General features: G+C 41.7%; 2 protein-coding genes across 5 annotated transcripts in view; one reads left to right on the top strand and one right to left on the bottom strand.

Annotated features, from left to right (window-relative positions):
* LOC122829350 (cytoplasmic phosphatidylinositol transfer protein 1-like) overlaps positions 1-20,217 on the top strand; it is a 79,238-nt gene that overhangs the window by 46,802 nt on the left and 12,219 nt on the right. For all 3 annotated transcript variants that reach the window (XM_044113825.1, XM_044113826.1, XM_044113828.1), the window contains exons 2-5: positions 5,380-5,528; positions 16,400-16,488; positions 17,848-17,855; positions 19,017-19,088. In XM_044113825.1, the coding sequence (XP_043969760.1) occupies positions 5,380-5,528; positions 16,400-16,488; positions 17,848-17,855; positions 19,017-19,088 (318 nt within the window). The remainder of the gene's footprint in view (positions 1-5,379; positions 5,529-16,399; positions 16,489-17,847; positions 17,856-19,016; positions 19,089-20,217) is intronic.
* Positions 8,948-16,324, bottom strand: LOC122829340. Of its 2 annotated transcripts, none has more exons than XM_044113807.1 (2): positions 16,049-16,324; positions 8,948-15,964 (listed from the first exon to the last, which is right to left on the bottom strand). In XM_044113807.1, exon 2 carries the CDS (start codon positions 14,262-14,264, stop codon positions 9,459-9,461), a length of 4,806 nt encoding a protein of 1,601 aa, XP_043969742.1. In that variant the 5' UTR covers positions 14,265-15,964; positions 16,049-16,324; the 3' UTR covers positions 8,948-9,458. The 2 variants fall into 2 exon arrangements, with proteins under 2 accessions (XP_043969742.1, XP_043969743.1); XM_044113808.1 differs by having other exon boundaries at positions 9,660-9,818; positions 9,896-16,324.

The following is a 20,217-nucleotide window of genomic DNA, read 5'->3' as shown; positions in this document are numbered from 1 at the left end:
TGGCTAAACGCATCGATGACGAGCTTAACCAAGTACTGCAGGAGACCGTGCAGGTGGTTAACTTTATTAAAAGTCACCCCGTGAAGGACCGACTCTTTGGCATTCTGTGTGACGAAATGGGAGCTCCGTTTAAAGGATTGCTGCTGCATTCAAATGTACGCTGGCTTTCTCGAGGGGCAGTTTTAAACCGTGTATACGAGATGCGGACAGAGATCGCTGAATTCCTTGAGTCTGAAAAACATCAGCTGGCAAGCCGTTTCACAGATGCACCATGGCTTCTCAAGCTTGCATATTTGGCAGACATATTTCACCATCTAAATGTACTGAACCAAAGCATGCAAGGACGTGAAACATACATACTGCATCTGCAAGACAAAGTACGTGGGTTTTCCATGAAAGTCGCCCTATGGGCAAGCAAGGTGAAAGAGGGGACTACAGAAATGTTCCCACAACTACACCAAGAGTTGTCATCTGGTGGTGATTTGGACACCATTTCCCCTTTGATACTGTCACACTTGGAACACCTCCAGGGATATTTCAGAGACTATTTCCCTGACCTTGACAACTCTCAGCTAAACTGGGTCAGGACCCCCTTTGCCAATGATGTTGGCTCTTCTCTGGACTTAAAAGCACAGGAGGAACTGATTGATATGTCCATCTCATGGGACTTAAAAGTCAAATTTGAAACCCTTTCTCTCCCAAACTTTTGGCTGTATGTAAGACAAGAGTTTCCCACCCTAGCTGAAAGGGCTCTGAAATGTCTCCTTCCATTTGCAACCACTTACTTGTGTGAGTCTGGCTTTTCAACTTTAAAAGTACTGAAAACTAAACACAGATCACGTTTGAATGTGGAGAATGACATGCGTGTTGCTCTGACAGACATCAAGCCCAGACTTGACAAACTGTGTAGAAGCCATCAGGCCCACTGCTCCCATTAGCATGGTATATCTCTGTCTCTCTCTCTCATGTAGCCTACATTTGTTGTTTGGTCTGCATTATAGAAAATGCCTGCATGTTTAATTTGGGACAAACTTTTATTTTGTTCACAAATCTTTCTGTTTTTGCAAGGTATAAAGAAGTTCATCGTTTTAAAAAGGTTATTAAAATTTAAGTGGTGGGCCTATGTTATTGTTATATCTTATTCATTAAATTAATTAATTAAAGGTTAATAAAATATAATTGTGACTTCATCTTTACAAAATAAATGTGTTTTTATTTAGATGGTTTGTTCACTCATTTTTTAATTCTGTTGTTGTAACTTACACATGAGTGTTTACGCATGTTTCATATGAGGGGGGCCTCAGCTGAAAATGTACTGGTGTAGGGGGGCCTTGGCATGGTAAAGTTTGGGAACCCCTGGGTTAGATCAATCCCAATTACTGGCATTTGAACTCTAGTGGATTTTTACTAAGCTCTAATCTTTAGAAAAAAAAGGACAGGACATGATGATGCCGACATTATTTCTTTGCTTTGTGGGAAAAATCTTTTCAGCTAAGAAAAAAAAAATGTGAAAGCCTTTGAATACATTTTATAATCGGCCTCTTTAAACTGGTTTTCTCTGATAAAATACGCTAAAATCATACCAATATACTATAAAGATGGAGACGTACATGAATTTAGTTGTACTATAATTAAAATCATAAAAAAAAAAATAGAGTATTATTTTTAACTAGATGTTTTCATCACACAATACTCAGCATATAAAACAATGTTTAGCCGAAACAAATCAATGATTTGTTCTTGTGGAATTTCTTTAAAAAAAAATAAATAAATAAACAAAACTCCTCTACTGTATAGCAGATATGCTATAGGTGTATTCTAGGATGTTTACAGAAAGCATATTCATAAAATATTATAGATGAAACTGTAGTTTAAGAAAGGATAATACTGATTCACAGCTGTTAAGTGTTTCACATGGGGTTCCCCAAGGCGCTGTACTTGGACTACTGTTGTTTGTTTTGTGTGATTAAATCTAAACTGAATGTATAGTTTTGCCTTGGGTTATTTTGCTCCAATTTCATAATAATTAAAAAAAAATAATTAAGTTGGCTTATTTTGATTATTTTAGTTCTTCAAAAAAAAAAATCTAAATAATTGTCAGTAGGGCAGATATGTGCTAGCCGATGCTTTAGCCTTCACCATTTCTCAGAATGTGTAAATCGTTTCTATTGGCCTCATTTAGCAAATGATAAAACTACTGCAAAAACACTGCTTTGTAAATGTGTGACCAAGGCCAAACTTGATAATTCGACGTGATGATCGCTGCACTTCCAATCTGACCGACATAGACTGACCGCCAACAACAAATCAAAGCAAATGAATAAAATTTTTTTTAAAAAGGCAGCTGATATCCTGCAGCTGGCTGTGCATGCAGCAGAATGATCTGTCCTGGTGTGAAGATTTGTCCGTTTTGTTTCAATGGAGGCCATTAACAAGATTTGCTCGGTGATGTGGAATAACGCATGTCGCGTGCCGCTGAAACGAACCCTTTCAGAACAGGTAGACGCCTGTTCTAAAATGCAGCTAATTGGTGACATTTATGACGCTCTTCAATATTTAAAATCATCAAAATGGCCCTCTGCAGGGGTGTCGACGATGTTTGTGCGTCCTTGATATTTTTAGCTGGTGCTGCAGCTCGTCATCAACAAAACGCACAAGAGCATCCGCTGTGTAAAATGGATGAGATCAGCGAACTTGTGTCCCGAGCCTGAGCTTCTGTCTGAAGGGACGGCAGGCTTACTCCGTCACCGCGGCTCAGCGTTGTGCTCTGTCTTGAGTGTGTGTGTGTGTGTGTGTTTGTGTGTTGTGCGAGGAAACGAGATGAGGAGCATTTGCATTATTTACAGTAGCTCAATACCTGGCAGTCTCTGCATCCCCTGAGCTGTTTTTAGACTCGCTTGATTTGCTTTGCAGAACTCGAGTGAAAAGGTGAGCCTTGATTAATGGAGCAGATGAAGTTGTTGAGGAGACACAGGGATATTGTGACGGGGCGGGAGAGAAAAAGATGAATCTGGCTCTGACAGTTGGCTTGTCGAAAGATCAAGGAGGATGCATGAAAGCTTCAGTTAATAATTTAGTGTTATTTAGTGCTGGATACGGCGTAATAAGAGAAATAAGCTTCACCTTAGATTCCAAACACTTGGAGATGGGTTTTGTTTTGAGTAGCTGCAGGACTCGTTATGCTGCACAGAACTTTCCAGATGGAAGGGGCTGTTTTCAATTCACCGTGTGCTCAAAGTGGCCCAACATTTGTTACATTTTCAGCTGCTGTGGTTTAATTTCGCCAAACCTTTAGAAAAACCCGTTCCCCTCCTCGCCTGTGGCGGCGCTGCACCAGAAACCACGGAAGAAAATTACAGAAAAAAACTCAAAAGAAGACTCTAGATGCAACTTCCTTCTTCACTAAGCCTAAACAAACAGGGCATGGCGTCAGATTTTTCGTGCAAGTAGGCTTTCTCTTTTGTCTTTGGTAAAAGACCACAATCCAAATATCTCGCCAACGCTAGATTAGCGTGTTTGTTTTGGTTGTTGACCCAGAATGCCCTGCGCTAGAGCGTGCTTCCGGCTTGCAGCTTTGGTCCCCTGTCGAACCGAGTCTGCCGGACTGTCAGGTGTGAAAACGTCCCAAGTTTCACCAACTGTTCACAAAGTTATTCATGCTGCTGAAGGCCGTCTGCTCATCCTATTTTAAAAACAGGAAGAAGCCATTTGTAATTACAGTAAAAGTCTGATCTTCTCTTCTACCTTTTTATTAAAGCATCTACCATTCAATTCACATAGGAAATAAGTGAGACAAACAGAGGTTGTTATTCATAAAGAGAGGCTTCTGCTCGTCCTCCCCTCCAGCCTCGTGCCTCTATATCTAATCAGAATTTTATCAAAAGCTATTTGATTTCATCACCATTACATTACAGTGTTAAAGCCCCATTATTCTGATTGGAGTGTCTATTTTGTCAGATGATTACACTTTTGTCAGTAAAGCAGACTTGACCATTGGATGGTAGTAACAATGATCACTCACGCCTCTGTCAGGCAAAAATGCGTCAGGTTCAGAAAATAATTTTATGTAGGTATTAACAGGTTGTTCATTATTCAGATGTCAGTTAACAATTTTTTTTGTCATTCTCTGCTTTTAAAATAGGTTGCTTTTTCTCCTTATGCTCGTGACTTATTTGATTTTAAGAAGAAAATATTCTTCGAGGGGAATCGATTTGTTTTCCTGAAGCCGAAAATGTCTGAACAAATCTCCTCCACCCCCATCGTTTCCGGCCGCCAGGCCTCCGTCCCCAAAGACGTTAATCTTTTTTAGTTTTTTTTTTTTTTTTTTTTTTTTACATAATTGTTCGATTTACTCTCCCACATGCCTTTACATAGTTGTATCCATCAGAGATTTTTCCAGCAGCGGCAGCAGCAAGGTGCTGACATCATCTCCGAATGCCTGTGGGTGAGCGCCTCACGTTTTCCCCCCCCGACAGCATTTCACAACTCGGCCAGCAGCCGTGACAGGTAAAGGTCAGGGAGAGAAGCAGCGTTGAGATTCAGGAGGAAATATGTGGGACTCCACGCTCAGTTCATTACCAGGTCCCAGCTCTCGCCTCGAAGATTTTAGTCGTGTTTTTTTTTTATTTTATTTTTTTTTCAATCAAAGGAGCTGACATGATTTGATGTTCCCCGCCATTGAAATCTGTTTTTAATATTCCGATCTTCATTCTCCTTTTCCACCTAGGCTTTTTGTTCCCGTCAAAAGTTTTAGAAGATGAAGTTAAACCCTCAGTGAAGTGCTGCCCTGAGGTTGATGAGTGCAGAAGCTAGTTTTTGCACTTAATTTTAATTTAATGTGTTGTTAATCAAACCCAACGAGCCGGCAATTAATGTTGACCTTTTCTTGAAAAGGTCAACATTTCAAACTTGTCGCACCAGGAACAAAAATTGAGTTCATGTCATTTGCGTTGACATGGGTTTTTATGAGCAAAGACCTGAATTGTTTCTCAAATTATGAACACATTGCAGTATTTATCAGTAACACTGCAAACTTTTTTCTGTTTTCTTTGAGGTCTAAATTGCATAGAAGACGAAAAATGCTGCAGGTTTCCTGCTTGAAGACAAAAATAGCTTTTTTTAAGTAAAAAAAAAAAAAAAAAAATCTGATGCTTTGGTGCAGACCTCTTGTGGGGGTTCACACTCACCCAGGCTACGGGATGTAAAGATTTACAAAAGTGTTTGTTTGTGGTACTCTGAAAGAAAACTGACTCATCTCTAACTGACATAGCGGTTTGCATGTTTGCAGTTAAATTATCCATAATTTTTTTTAAATGTACGTTGCGGCATGTAAACTCATGATCCTTCCTCTCTCTCTCTCTCTCTCTGTTTCCCCCTCAGTACCGGATCGGGCAGCTGTACATGATTAGCAAACACAGCCATGAGCAGAGCGACCGAGGGGAAGGAGTGGAGGTGGTCCAGAACGAACCCTTTGAAGACCCAGTTCACGGCCAAGGGCAGTTCACAGAGAAACGAGTCTACCTCAACAGGTCGGTGCTGCTCGATTCCACCTACCGGGAAGAACTCCATGTGTTTGGAGTATTTTGGGACTTTCTGGGCGGATTTCGTAAATGCTAGATCTTTTAGGAAAAGTCCAAAAAAAACCCACCATGAGCCATCTGGATTTGAAATTGGTGAATGTGAGAAGACTGAAACTATAGCAACAGTGAAGTCGAAAAACAATTACCCACACTATTAGTGCATTTAAGAGTTTCAGAGAGATCATTAAAAAGGCCAATTAGCCAAATGTTTGCTTCATTTTTATTTTATTTTAATTTTTTTTATTATAATGCCTAACATATCATCTGTGATTAAGCTCCAGTTTATAAACACATCCAAAAATGAACTTGAGCCTCTTCTTATTTTTTCTCTCCCTTTTAAATTGGAAAATGTTGGATTATTTTCTCATGTTACCCGTCAGTAAATTGCAACATGTGCTTCAAGTTTTGATGCCTGAACATTGACTGGTAAAAGATTTATTACAGAGTAGTTTGTTACAAACCTCTATGTTAGTCGTTTGTGTTTCACCGTTAAGCCCAGCCTGAAGGATTGTCATCCCGGCCGTCCTCTGCAGTTTTGAAATCTTTGGAAAAATCGTGGAATTTGATTTTGTATGATTTGCTTGTTTTAATTCTGAACGTGCGTCGAAACTCCAAAGTCATCCATCCTGCACGTGTGAGTCATTTGGACCAACAATAATGGAGAAATCGGAGTAAAAATTACATCCTGTTGCTAAAGTAGGAGAGAGCAAAACAAACAAATATGAAAAATATATTTACCAATACTGTTGCTGAAATTTCACTGGTTAAAGAAGGAATTGGTTCAATTAAATGAACTCTACATATTTATAATTTAAAGAAGCTACAGTAAATATGAACCGTGGATTAAATTGTTTCCCTTCAGTGGAGTTTTGACTTGGTCTTTAAAATCTTCTGATTTATTTTTAAAAAATGTATAGACTTTTTTTTTTGTGGCATAAATAATTCTGGGTTAATGAGTGTAAGAACAACTTAACGACTTTTGCAGAGGGAATAAATGAGATGCCTTTAAACCAAAACCATTTTCTTTTTTTTACCATTTAAGATGCTGCAAAGAATAAAAAAAATAGTGCATTTCTTATTACATTTCTCCTTACCAGCATACATTTCACCAAGCAGTATCTTTTACAAGTTATCCCGTTATACCCTCCTGAGAGTTTTTTTTCTACATGGTTTGCGTCAGCAGACTGAGTAAATATCAAGCAAAGGTGACGGCACAACAATGATAAAAATGTGTAAGAAGAGGAGAAAACGGGCAGAAGGAAAAATGGAGGGGTGGAAAAGATTCAGTCGGCCATTTGTCTCTTGGCACAGTTTCCTGCGTCAGCGTTCACTGAGCGGGGAAGCCGGTTACGCTGAGTCAGCAAGCCTCAGGAGAAAGCAATTAAAGCCACTTGGCCCGTTAAAACTGTTTGAGTAGAAACATGTCAAACGTTTTTGGTTAAAAACACGGACAAACAAATCCAAGTTTGATACGTTTTTGTTGTTGTTTTTTTTAAAGTATGATCAGTTCCAGTGTGAGAAATGGATAAGTGTTCAGGTAATAGTGGACCGTCGTACAGATGGCGTGGGAAGACGTTGTTTTGACAACCCTGAAGGTGAATGCACTTCATTTCCCCTAAGTGTTTGCTCCAGCGATGGTTTACGGCGGCGGTAATGATCACATCTGTGCGGTAAAACTGAAAACGCTCCCAACTCCACCGCCTTCATCTGGAGACGGTCCAAGTGCTGGACTGTCTCCAGATGAAACTGGAGTCCGCGTGCGATCTTTGCTAATCGAACGCTGAACATTAAGCAAATGGAAAAGGAAAAAAAAAAACTAAACAAAACACCGTAATCAGCAGAATTAATAACACAACTATTGTTGCAGTTACTCAAAATCAGTCCTTCGTCCATCTGGCTCTGCGGCAAACTAAACATTAAGCTGAGATTCACCAGCAGGGAAGTCAATCTGGACTTCATTTGTCACACTTAAAACACTCTTACCCCTACGTCATCACGCGCTTTTTACTTAATCTCACCAATTGCCACTTGATGAACTGTTATCTTTATTTAAATGGGCTTTTTTTTTTTTTTGTTCCCACTCTCCTCCTTTAAAACGCAAACGCCTTTGCTTGGCTGCATGGACAAGAAATCGCCCCATCGTCTGTGAAATGAACAAGGAGGGAATGGGAGCAATCAACAGATGGAGGTGTGAGAGGAGTGTCAGTCTCTTTAGTCGGGGCGGGGGGAGAGAGAGAGAGAGAGGAAAAGAGAGGGAGACGGAAAGAGGGAGAGGGCTATTGAGCCTGGCAACGCTCAAAAAATACCACAGTTGAGGACCGATTTTATTCACAGCTGTCACGATGCAGCGGGAGACGTTTTTTCCTCTCTTTTTTTTGACTAAAGCACTGAGGTGTATATGATGGACTCTATAGGAAGCGTCTCATTTGAACTTTTTAAGCACTTGAATAACTGCGATCCAGAGTGGTTTGTACAGTAGAGTGAAAATGTTTTGGCCTGACCTTAAAGTCCTGCCAGGTTGGGCCAGAGTGATGTCGCTTGATGGTCGGGCTCAGGCTTCTGTGGAGTGTTTCATAAGCTAACAACACATGCAGCACAGAGACAACCAAGAGAGAATGCACGGTTTAAAGTTGCGTTAATCTACTGATTGTAGTCTAAATAGAGGAGCAGATATTTTAACATGTTGAGGTGCAGAAGGTAAGACTGTAACAAGCACCGCGCGCTGCGTCAATCAGTCAATGAAGGTTTTTTTTTTGTGCAGCACATTTCAGCAACCAGGCAGTTCAAAGTGCGCCACGTAATAAAAACACAAAGTCCTAAAAGACACGCCACACGTTAGAAAACCAGTAAAGCTGAGCGCTGCGTGTTCATGTTTGGTTGACCTGAGGGTTCTGGACGTTTGGTACAACAGCAGCAGATCTTGAACGTATTCTGGTGCTAAACCGTTCAGTGATTTATAAACGAGCCGCAGTATTTTAAAGTCTGTCCTCTGAGCCACAGGGAGCCAGTGTGGGGACTTTAGTACCGAGGTGATGTGCGCTACGTTTTTGGTTTTCGTGAGAATGCTAGCAGCAGATCTGCTCCTATCAATCACTCGTCTCAGACAATTTGCACCTGACTCACCCTGCGGTTACAACAAGCAACAAGATGGAGCTGGAAGACGTTAAGCAAAAATCAATTACAGAAGGAGCTACACAGCTTACTTAAATGGCGGTCTGAAAACAAAATTAGTAAAATCTTACCTAAAATAATAAATCAGTTCTACTTTAAAATCAATCAATCAATCGGGTCGAATTGGGCTCAGGGCAGGTTGGACTTTTGTTTTTGGCCCCGATCTAAACACTATTGTAGAGTAAAGCAAGTGTAGTGGCACTCTGCGTCCCAAAAGTTCGTTGTACCACCTTTGCAGTTTGTCTAACAACCAATATTTGAATCACTCGACTGAAACCAAGTCTTCTTTATGATGTTTACTTAAAGAACTCAAAAAAGTACACTTACAGAAAAAATGAAAGGCTCGGTACAGATCGGTCAAAAAATTGTGCTGCTTCCACCGTATCCAACTGCAATCAGAACTCAAACGGGCAATATTAATTACGTAGTAGAAGCCAAAATTACTTTTCACAATAAAAGCATCTTTTTATATTAACTAAGTTATACATTCTAGAAAATATACTCATCATGAATTTCTTAAAAGTAAATTAAGCATATTTATACATTTTTAATCTAAATTATTATTCTATATGAACTCCCCATTAACTGGCTCTTACATTACCCGGCCCCTAATTGGTTAGGTTGGAAAACGAAGCAATTATAAACTTAAAACATCAAGAGCCAAATCCTCAAATAAAAGAATGTCCACATATCAACTTGTCTTCTTCATTAGTCCTCTGGCGTAGCTTCCTGAAGCAGGCATAGCTTGTTCACAGGTCGCTCCAGCGTGCTGGTATTGGTCTTCAACTTCACTCTTCTCACTGTTCCATTTGAGTCTGGCAGTGTTTCAACTACTCTTCCCATGATCCAGGAGTTGCGGGGGGAGGAACTGTCCACCAAAAGCACTACATCGCCTGTCATGAAGTTTCTTCTAGGCTTCAGCCATTTCTGTCGCTCCTGAAGAAGTGGAAGATACTCGCGTGTCCAACGAGCCCAGAATAAGTCTGCGAGATATTGGACTTGCTTCCACCTTCTTCTGGTATAGACGTCATCTTTGCTGAAGACACCTGGAGGCAGGTTTGGTTGAGCCTTCAGAAGTAGCAAATGGTTCGGGGTTAAAGGCTCAATATCATTGGTATCATCTGAAACACTTGTGAGCGGCCTACCATTGATTATACTCTCAACTTCACACATTACTGTATGTAGACCGTCGTCGTTGACTGACTGATCTTTCAGTAGGGAATTGAGGATTCTTCGTGCAGTGCGAATTTGCCTCTCCCAAACCCCACCTTGATGAGAAGCAGCTGGGCTGTTGAATATCCACTTTATCCCCTTTGGTTGTAGGACTCTCTCAATCCTTTCATTATCCAACTGTTGGATGGCTTCCCTTAGCTCTCGTTCAGCCGCCACAAAATTTGTGCCATTGTCTGACCTCATGGTGGTAACTTGACCTCTCCTACATACAAAACGGCGGATGGCGTTTATGCAGGAGTCCGTATCTAGGCTGTCAGCAATTTCAATGTGCACAGCTCGGAGAGTGAGACACGTGAACATTACCCCGTATCTCTTGACAGTACCCCGGCCCCGTTTAACCTCAAACGGGCCGAAGTAATCAACACCAGTGTTCGTGAAAGGAGGTTGATCTGGAAGGAGGCGATCTTCAGGTAAGCTTGCCATCTTTTGCTCACCAACCTTGCCAGTCATCCGACGGCACACTACGCATTGACCAATGATCTTCCTGATTGCGGAATTGGCTTGTGGAATCCAATATTTCTTTCTTATTTGTGCCAACACATAATTGCGTCCACAGTGGCCTGTTCTTTGATGTACGTCTCTCAAGATCAAAGTGGCAACTTTGCTATGTTTAGAAAGAATCACTGGGTGTTTGGCACTTTCTGGCATAGCAGACTTGTTAAGTCTTCCACCTACTCTTAAGGTGTCATCTTGAAGGATCGGGTCAAGTTTATACAGCACACTGTTGCGGCTGAGTTGGCTTCCATTTCTCAGGACCTTGATTTCTTCCTCAAAGTGTTGTCTTTGACTGAACTGTATTATTTCTGTTTCAGCAGCGTCCAGATCATCCAAGGTGAGTATTGTCTTTTTAGTTTGAAATTTCTTCATATGTTGTTCTAACTTTTTTCTTTGTTTTTCAGGGTCAAGTTCGGTCTGGCTGATTGTTCTTAATGCCTTTTTGCGTTCTTCTTTATGCTCCCTCAGAGCATCCTTTACCTTTACAATCCAAGCCACTGATCGTTTCAGTTTGTTCCAATCCGAGTGATAGGTAAGTAGCTGGTTCATTGGTGCCATACCTTCTTCAACTTTGACCATGTGAACAGCGACTGTATTCTTGACCTCCAGATCATCTTCTAGGCTTTCCTTCTTTCGCTGCTGTTCTGGCCAATCCTTCTCATTCAGCAGGAAATCTGGTCCACTCATCCACATTCCTCCTTCGACCAAGCTTTTTGCCTTCAGGCCTCTGCTGGCTTGATCTGCAGGATTATCATTTGTTCCAACATACATCCATTGTGAGGGCTTGGTTGCTTCTCGGATCATTGAAACTCTGTTAGCAACAAACGTTTTGAAACGTGCCGTGTCACTGTCGATGTATCTAAGCACCGTAATGCTGTCTGTCCAGAAGACAGATTGTTGCAGTAGTATTTGCAATTCTTCATGCAACATCTTGTCGACCTTCACTGCGACAACTGCCGCGGTCAACTCAAGCCTAGGGATTGTGACTTTCTTCAGTGGGGACACTCTTGCTTTTCCCATAAGGAAAGCACAGTGTTTCTCGCCATGTTCATTTTCCAGCAGTAGATAAGACACAGTGCCGTAGGCGTATTCTGAGGCATCTGAAAAATGATGCAACTGCGCTGAAGTAGTGCATCCGAAGTTGATGGGTTTCAAACATCTACTCACATGAAAGTTGGAGAGGTAGGTGACATCTTCAAGCCATCTGCTCCACTCTTTAGCATGCTTTCCATCAAGTTTTTCATCCCAGTCAAGATGTTCCTTACAGAGATCTTTCAACAAAAGTTTAGCAGGCAAAATAACCGGTGCCAGAAAGCCAAGAGGATCGTAGATGGAGTGTACGATTGACAAGATACCTCTTCTGGTCACTGGCTTATTTTGCAGCTCTATTTTGTACAGGAAGGTATCCGATTCTGTGTCCCACTGGACACCAAGTGTTCTTTCCACTGGTAAAGTGTCGTGTCGTAAATCCAGGTCTCTGACTTCAGTGGCTCTGTGCTCTGCAGGGATTGATGTTAGCACTTTTCTGCTGTTGCTCATCCATTTCGTTAAGGTGAACCCTCCACTGCTACACAAAGTTTGAAGTTCTTTGACCAGTCTCACTGCATCGTTTTCTGTGGCTACACTTTTCAGGCAGTCGTCTACATAGAAATGGCGCAGGACTGTCTGAACTGCGTTTGGAGATACAGTGTCCCTGTGATCCTCCGCAGTTCTTCTCAGTGCATATGAGGCCACACTTGGAGAAGAAGTGGCTCCAAAAAGATGCACTGCCATTCGGAATTCCTCCATTGGCTCATCTAATCTACCGTTGGGCCACCAAAGAAAGCGAAGTAAGTCTGCATCATGTTCTGGCACATTAACTTGGTAGAACATTGACTCAATGTCTGCCATTATTGCTACAGGCTCCTCCCGGAATCTGAGGAGGACACCAACCAACGTGTTGGTCAGATCGGGCCCCTGGAGCAACTCACTATTCAGACACCGATCCTGGTAGGAGGATGTGCAGTCAAATACCACCCGAAGCTTCTTCTTTTTCGGGTGATAGACTCCATGGTGCGGTATATAGAACACCCTGTTGTCCTCTCGGGTCAGTTGGTTTGTTGGAACCCGGACTGCATAGCCCTTGGTAATGATTGCTTCCATGAAGTTCTTGTAATCTTCAAAGAACTCAGGACTCTTCCTGAACTTCCTTTCCAAAGACGCAATGCGTTGCTCTGCCACACTACGATTGTTAGGCATCTGGAGCTTCTCATTACGGAGTGGCAATCCGACACAGTAATGCCCATTCTTAAAAACTGTTGTCTTTTCCACAGACCGCAAAAAAGCTTTGTCTTCTTGAGACAGCTCTTCCTTGTCCTCATAATTGCGTTCTGGGAAGTCAGTGTTATACTGTTGGATCAACAGGTTCTCTATCTCCACCAATGAGATTCTGTTCACAAATGAGTGAGGTGTTTCATTCTCCACTTCATTTCTCCTTACAGGTCCACTCACAACCCAACCTATGGTTGTCTTGATGGCGTAAGGACCTCCATCCTGGCCGTTAATGATGCGCCAGGGCTTCATCGCTTTTGAACAGTTTGCTCCAATAAGTAGGCCTACATCAGCTTTTAACTCTGGCAAGTTCACTTCACTTAGGTAAGGCCACTGTTGGATATCAGACTGCTTGGGAATGTTTCCGGTATGAACAGGTATGCTGCTGTGAGTAAACACCTTGGGCAACTCGACATACATACTGTCCTCCAGCCCACACACTTTGAGCTCTGATAGAACCATACTATCCATGAGCTTCTGGTTTTCTGGTGCATCTTGACCCATGGTGCTGAGACGTATTTTGGTTGGTTTCCCTTGCACATTCAATTTCTTTTGCAGGTCTTCCGTACAGAATGTCGCCGTGCTTCCCGGGTCTAGAAAGGCGTACGTTTCTACATACTGTTCACTATTTTTCGACTTGACCTTCACCGGTACTATCCACAGCACACAATCAGCTTCTCCGGCCCCTGTGAGGGCGCAAGACTCCTGTGTGATGGGAACCTCAGCAGCTAGCAACTCTTCACCAGTAACGCCATCATTCTTTCTTGGTGAGGCGGAACTGCAATCTTTTTCTTTGTGCAGAATATCAGGGTGCTTAAATCCACATTCTTTGCACTCCATTTTTCGTTTACAGGATTTACTGAGATGTCCAGGGATCAAGCAACCAAAACATAGACCCTTTGATTTCAGGAATTCCACTCGTTCTTGATGAGACTGGCCTTTGATCTTACTGCATGAAGCAAGAGCGTGTGACTGCTGACAGTACAGACAGGGTTTATCAAAGGCATTCACCGCTTTTCCATTGCTAGCAGGCTTGACCTTGGCAGTTCTTTCTTGAGGCTCTTTGGATTCAGGAACAACGTTGGTTGCAAAACTGCTTCCACGAAACTCCTTTTTCACTGCCTGCTTTCCTTTTTGGTTCATCTTAGCAGCTATGGGTGAGCGACTATCAGATATGTCACCAAAGAGAGGATCAATTGCTATTTTAGCTTGGCGGTCTATGAAGTTCACCAAATCAGTAAATCTGGCCCTGTGACCACGTTGTTCTTTGAGGTTGAAAGCTTCTGTTCGCCAACGTTCTTTCATTTTGTAGGGTAGTTTGGATATCAATGCGCGCAGATTGGTAGGATTATCCATCTCTTCCAAGAACTCAATATCTTCCATAGAGTTACGACATCCTATCAGGAACATTGCGTAAGCATTTAATGCTTTCCCATCCTCTGCTTTCACTTGTGGCCATTTGAGAGCTTTCTCCATGTACGCACTGGCGATCCGAAGCTCATCTCCATAATGCTTATGCAGAAGTCGCTTCTTTGTAGCCCTTGCATGGTGTCATATGAGCGCAACTACGAACGAGCTCTTGGGGCTCACCATCTGTGAACTGTTCCAAGAAGTATAGTTTATCTTGGTCATTGTCTGTTTTCTGCTCTATGGCATGTTCAAATGCTCTCATGAAAGACTTGAACTGCAGCGCATCACCTTTGAACACAGAAATGTCCTTTGTTGGTAACTGCGAAAGCTGTTGTTGCTTTACTAGCAATTCAGTTATTGCGTTCTGCTTCTGCATAACTGATACAATGTCATTCCCTGTTTGTGTTCTAGAAGTTTGGTTTGAAACTGGCGGTGGTAGTTGTGGTATTTGTGTGCGCTGCACTTGTCTTGGTGCTCGAACATTCATTGTAGCATGTTGCGGTAGCGACATGCTAAATCTTTCCTTCTTTATGTTTCCACTTATTGATTTTTGCACTGACACGTGACTAACTCTGTCATCTTCCAATGTTTCATACTCTTTAAGCACTTGTATTCTTGCTTGGCTTTCAGCTAATGCCGTCTCCAGTTCTAATTCTTCTTTTTCAGCTTTAATTCTAATTTCTTGGAATTCAAGCTCCTGTTTTTTCTTCAACGCTTCTTGTCGTTTCATTAGAGCGGCATGCTCTGCTTCCTGACGGGCACGTGTGGACGATACACGTGAGGTGTTGGAAATGTTACTTACATGAGAGTGTGCTTTAACAACATTACTGGACCCTATCTGTGAAACACTGTCACCAGGCAAAACAGTATCTTCTTCATCTATCAGGTTTTCCCCCTCTGTGGAATCATGCACTCCTGTCAGCCATCTTTTAGTTTCTTTCATGAAGCCTGTTATCTGATCCATTTTAGGTTTGTACCAATTATTTTGGTCGTGGAGTTTGTCCTCTTCAGACAACAGATTGTAAACTTCCATATTGAGCCTATTAAACTCGTTTAGAGACTGTGCAAAATCACTCTCCATCTTAAGCTGAACACTTTCCACATTTTGAGCATCACACTTCAATGTCTCTATTTCTTTAATTTGGCTGGTTAGAGTGGCTAACGTTCGTCTTCTTAATGCTATGAACCGTTGTATTCTCTCCTCAGCGCCCTTCTCAGTTAACTTGCGCTCTCTTTTCTGTTCCAGTTTATCCTCACCACGCGTGTCAGCATTTCCATCAGCCATCTTATAATCACGGAGTTAACGTGCAGTAAGCAGGCACAAAGTTTAAAGCACGTACTTCAACGTTGCCTTTCTTCTCTAACTGAGTGCAAACAAACCGTTCATATTTCACGAAAGCTCCACATTGACCGAATCCGTTACTGAAATGCACACGTGATTCGGACAATTAACTGCATCCAGTGGAATTTTACTGACGGGCTTTAACGTTAATTTTCGTCAGCGCTCCTTCATTCATCCGTATAACGTCTCTTTTTTTTTTACAATATTCAAAGATAAAGAAGCCTCTTCGTTACCTTTTCTTGGAGAATCATTCAAAGGGTAACCCGTTTCAGTCTCTTTTTTCTCTCAGCGAGGCACGAGCTTCTTTTCTCATCAGCCGCGTTGTCCAGGCAAAACGAAACGAGGCTCCAATTAGCAATTTTTTTGACTTTATGTAGTGGCACTCTGCGTCCCAAAAGTTCGTTGTACCACCTTTGCAGTTTGTCTAACAACCAATATTTGAATCACTCGACTGAAACCAAGTCTTCTTTATGATGTTTACTTAAAGAACTCAAAAAAGTACACTTACAGAAAAAATGAAAGGCTCGGTACAGATCGGTCAAAAAATTGTGCTGCTTCCACCGTATCCAACTGCAATCAGAACTCAAACGGGCAATATTAATTACGTAGTAGAAGCCAAAATTACTTTTCACAATAAAAGCATCTTTTTATATTAACTAAGTTATACATTCTAGAAAATATACTCATCATGAATTTCTTAAAAGTAAATTAAGCATATTTATACATTTTTAATCTAAATTATTATTCTATATGAACTCCCCATTAACTGGCTCTTACAGCAAGGTTAATCGACCAGGTAGATGTTGCTTTAATCTGATGTTAGTGAACGTCTGTCTCCGTTTCTGTCTCATTTCCGCAGTAAGCTACCCAGCTGGGCCCGAGCAGTGGTTCCTAAAATCTTCTACGTCACAGAGAAAGCCTGGAACTACTACCCTTACACCATAACGGGTGAGTGTGCAGTGCAGATGTGCTGCTCAGCGGTTTCTCTAAAAGCCCCGCCGTGACACTCTGCCAGGTACGGAAACAGAATCGTGCCTCACTGCAGTCGCGTGGAGCTCGACGCAGCTTTCTAAGGTCACCTTGTCAAACAGTTTTCCCTTTTTTTAGCCACAACACGTTTTACTCACCACTTATCACTTTGCAGAGACACTTCACTGGATGTTAGTAGCGCGTTGGAGCAGTGTGAAGAGACAAGGGAAGGAATGTGATCCAAACTGCTAATCTGGGAGAATTGGATCGTCCAACAACAACAACAAAAAAAAAAAACCTGTGAAAGTTCTGACATATGCTATGTAATTCATCAATCTAGTTTGCAATTTTGGAGCAATGTTTGCAGCCTGGCACATGTATTCATTTATTTATTTTTTTTGGAGTACAATGTGTTGTTTATTGGAAACTAGAGTGCACGTTTAACCCCCACGCCCCGCTTTTAGGTGGATCGCAAAATCTTAGAATGCAATCGAAAGTTAATTTCTTTCAATAATGTGAAATAAAACTTTTTATTTTTATTTTTTTGGTCTATGATTAGTCTATAGAGTGTCTTTGCCACTTGCTAACTTTTGTTGCCAAACCCATAAGATGCTGCCTTCATCTACAAACAAAAATGAAAAGCTTGGTGCTGCGAGGTTTAGTGCTGTGGAGAGCCACACGCCATGTGAGCAGCACAAAACTGCTGCTGCTGCTGGAAAAAAGCCACAAAACGACAACACAAGTGTCACGGTTCTGGTCCCTAGACACACAAAAACCCCAAAAACATTTCTGTCTTAAATTTTATTTTTAATGGTCTTAAAATAACATCTTTAAATGTGAGGTGGTGAAACCTGCATCAAATCCGGAAAAACTTTAGTTCAAATGTATAACGCTTTTTTCTTAAAGGTTATTTCTTTTACTTTTTTTTTCCTTTGGTATTATCTGTAATCTGCGGTTGCCATGGCAGCGCGTGGGGCTTACTGCTCTACTTCAATGCCCTTTTCTTTTTCTTTTTCTTTTTCTTGTCGTTTTCCTCTGCTTTTTGCTCCACCTTTAACGCTGCTGAACATGTGCACAGTGATGGACAACAGCACATTCTAGTTTGTTGACTTTTTAAGATCACTTCTAATGTCTGTCTCTTACGATTTCTTACTTGCTGAGCTCTTTTTTGAAGAAATTTAATCCAAGAAAAAGGCCGTACAAATAAGCTCAGCTTAAATTCCACTTTTGTGTCGTCCTTGTTTTCAGCATAAACAGATTCATGGCTGTTGGCTAACTGTCTTTTTAATTCTTCTCCTCTGCTCCGACCCGACTGCCTCGTCCTGCTTCGGTCTGAAGAATATACAGTAAGTATCAGTTTACACCTACAGAAAATAAGGCAGATGACTGAATGCAAGCTGCTTTTCATCAATTTTTGATCATTTGTTCCTGTAAAACAATCAATTGGTTACATTTTTTTAAACATCTTAAAGCTGGTTAGATGCTAAATGTATAGTTTGGAAGGAAAAAAACCCCAAAAAACAAACCTGCGTAGATAAAAAATTGTGGGGGTGAAAATCCCCCCACACTTATCAAAACGGCTTGCAGAGCACACAGAATACACACAGGATACCCAGCATGCCTCAGTCTGTGTGGTCCGTCTTCAACCCACAGGATACGTCGGGCCTTGGCTTTAAAAAAAAGCTCGCATCAAAAACACATCAGCGTATTGTGAGGCCGAGCTGTAGGGGCTAAACCGGTTTGCTAAACGGCAGCAGACAGTTCTAGCACCAGCTTTCTCGTTTCGGCGTGGATTAAAAGCGCTCGCATGCCAGCATTTTGAAATGGCTGCTCTTATGCAGATGTGATGAATAAACGGTGTGACTTCCAGTATTTTTACCCCTGTAGGTCGCAAAAACACAAAGTCTTACAAAGTCCTGTTTGTCTAATTTCTAGTGCAAATATTTTAGTACATATGAAATGTACTTAACTAACTTCAAGGTAACTTTTCAAGAATATATAAGAGTTTGTTTTAAGCCAAAAATTTCTTGACATTGATATTTTTAAAAAATACTGGCAGAAAAAATACCTTATGAATTAAATAATCTGCCCTTTTTCATAAATATTAAGGAATCATTTACTTAAAACACGCTCCTGTATTGTGCTGAAAAGTTGCTTGTAAGTTAGTTTCCTCTTATTTCAACTGTAACAAAATATTTGCACTAGAAACCGGACAAAAAAAAAAAAAAAAAGTGGTAAGATTTAGTGTCTTTTGCAGCGTGTGTAGAGCGACTGACCATAGATCCGCCTGTACGGTTGGACTGAACGGACAAATCGTCAGAGAAATTGTCGAGAATTTATCTGATGTGAACGAGGAGAATTGAGTTGAACACATAAAAAAAGCTCAGGGGTATGAATAAGATAGTAGGCCTGCTATGATATTGCAGGGACAGTAATTTCCCCCCAGAGAGATTGAATGACAGAAATATTTCTCTTTTTCTTCCCTTCTTCTTTTACCTCGTTCGCAGTGCTCATTCCTGCCCAAGTTCTCCATCCACATAGAGACAAAATACGAGGACAACAAAGGAAGCAACGACAATGTAAGTACAGCGGGTGTCACCTGTTCACTGGAACAAAAGGTGGTGCCCAGATAGTTTTGTTTTCCTCGTCGTATTTACAGTTTCACGTTTCAGGAACAGACGTCCGTCCTGTTTTCCGCTGCAGATGGCCTGCAGGCTGATAGGACCCTGATACTGCTGACGCCGCGCAGGCCGTATTTGTCCATTTAGGCAAATTTGTCATGTTGTGTTTGGTCTCAAATCGACTTAACCTCTTCTGTCATTAGTGACTCAGGTGTCCTCCGTTAATCTCGCGCCTTTTGGCATTTTTAGCAATTGAATGTGCCCACGTCAGCTGAATCGATTCGTCTTCAAAACCGACGAGATTCTTCTTTAAGTGGCTTAAGTTAAAGATTGTCAGGGTGTTTTTACACCTGATGGTTTGGTAGACTCGGTTTGATTGGGGACCAAAATTACAATATTTGTTCCATTTTTCAGCTGGTGAGGCTCTGCGTCACTCTGCACTGTGTCAAACGAACCAAACCCTTTGAAAGACCTGTTCCTGTTCATGTGGTGGCGCTGCACCAAGAACCACTGAAGCAAATGACACAAAAACCTCAGAAGAAGACATGAGCTCAACTTCTTTCTTCACAAAATGTGAACAGAGATGGCGAGGCATTGGACTTTAGCGGTTGTAGGATTTTTCTTTGGCCTTTGGTAAAAGACCACGAGCCACTTCTCCCACTAGCGGTAGACTCTCACGTTTGTTTCCGAGTCTTTTGGGGTTTTCTCCGAAGTGAGACCTAAGCTTTTAGGCGGACGAGTATTTGCTAATTCTCACCTCTAGACAAACAAACTAGAATTTCATTGAAGCGGACCAGACAGAACTGCTGGGAATGCGCCTTTAGATTTAAACGTCTTCTACCTCAACACCGCCTGATTCACAACATATCGTTATCTCTGTGCCTCGACTCAAACTTCCACTGCATCCGACATCAGCATCTGGACCCAGTCGGTTAATTAACCGAGCTCCCCTCGCGCTCAATACTTTCATCTTAAAACAGCGCGTTTTGCCTGTTCTCTGTTCCCTTCCTGCAGAAAAAGCGTGCAATAAAACGAAGCGAGGCAGCAGATGGAAACGGCGTATTAGACGGACCTCCGCATTGCTGCA

Source organism: Gambusia affinis, linkage group LG04 (genome assembly GCF_019740435.1).
Source record: "Gambusia affinis linkage group LG04, SWU_Gaff_1.0, whole genome shotgun sequence".
Taxonomy (NCBI): Eukaryota; Metazoa; Chordata; class Actinopteri; order Cyprinodontiformes; family Poeciliidae; genus Gambusia; species Gambusia affinis.
Note: the sequence above shows the minus strand (reverse complement) of the source record. Positions and strands in the feature narration are given on the sequence as shown.

Bases quoted from the DNA above. Each gene is read 5' to 3' on its own strand.
- LOC122829340 (XM_044113807.1), bottom strand. From the start codon at position 14,264: ATGGAGAAAGCTCTCAAATGGCCACAAGTGAAAGCAGAGGATGGGAAA.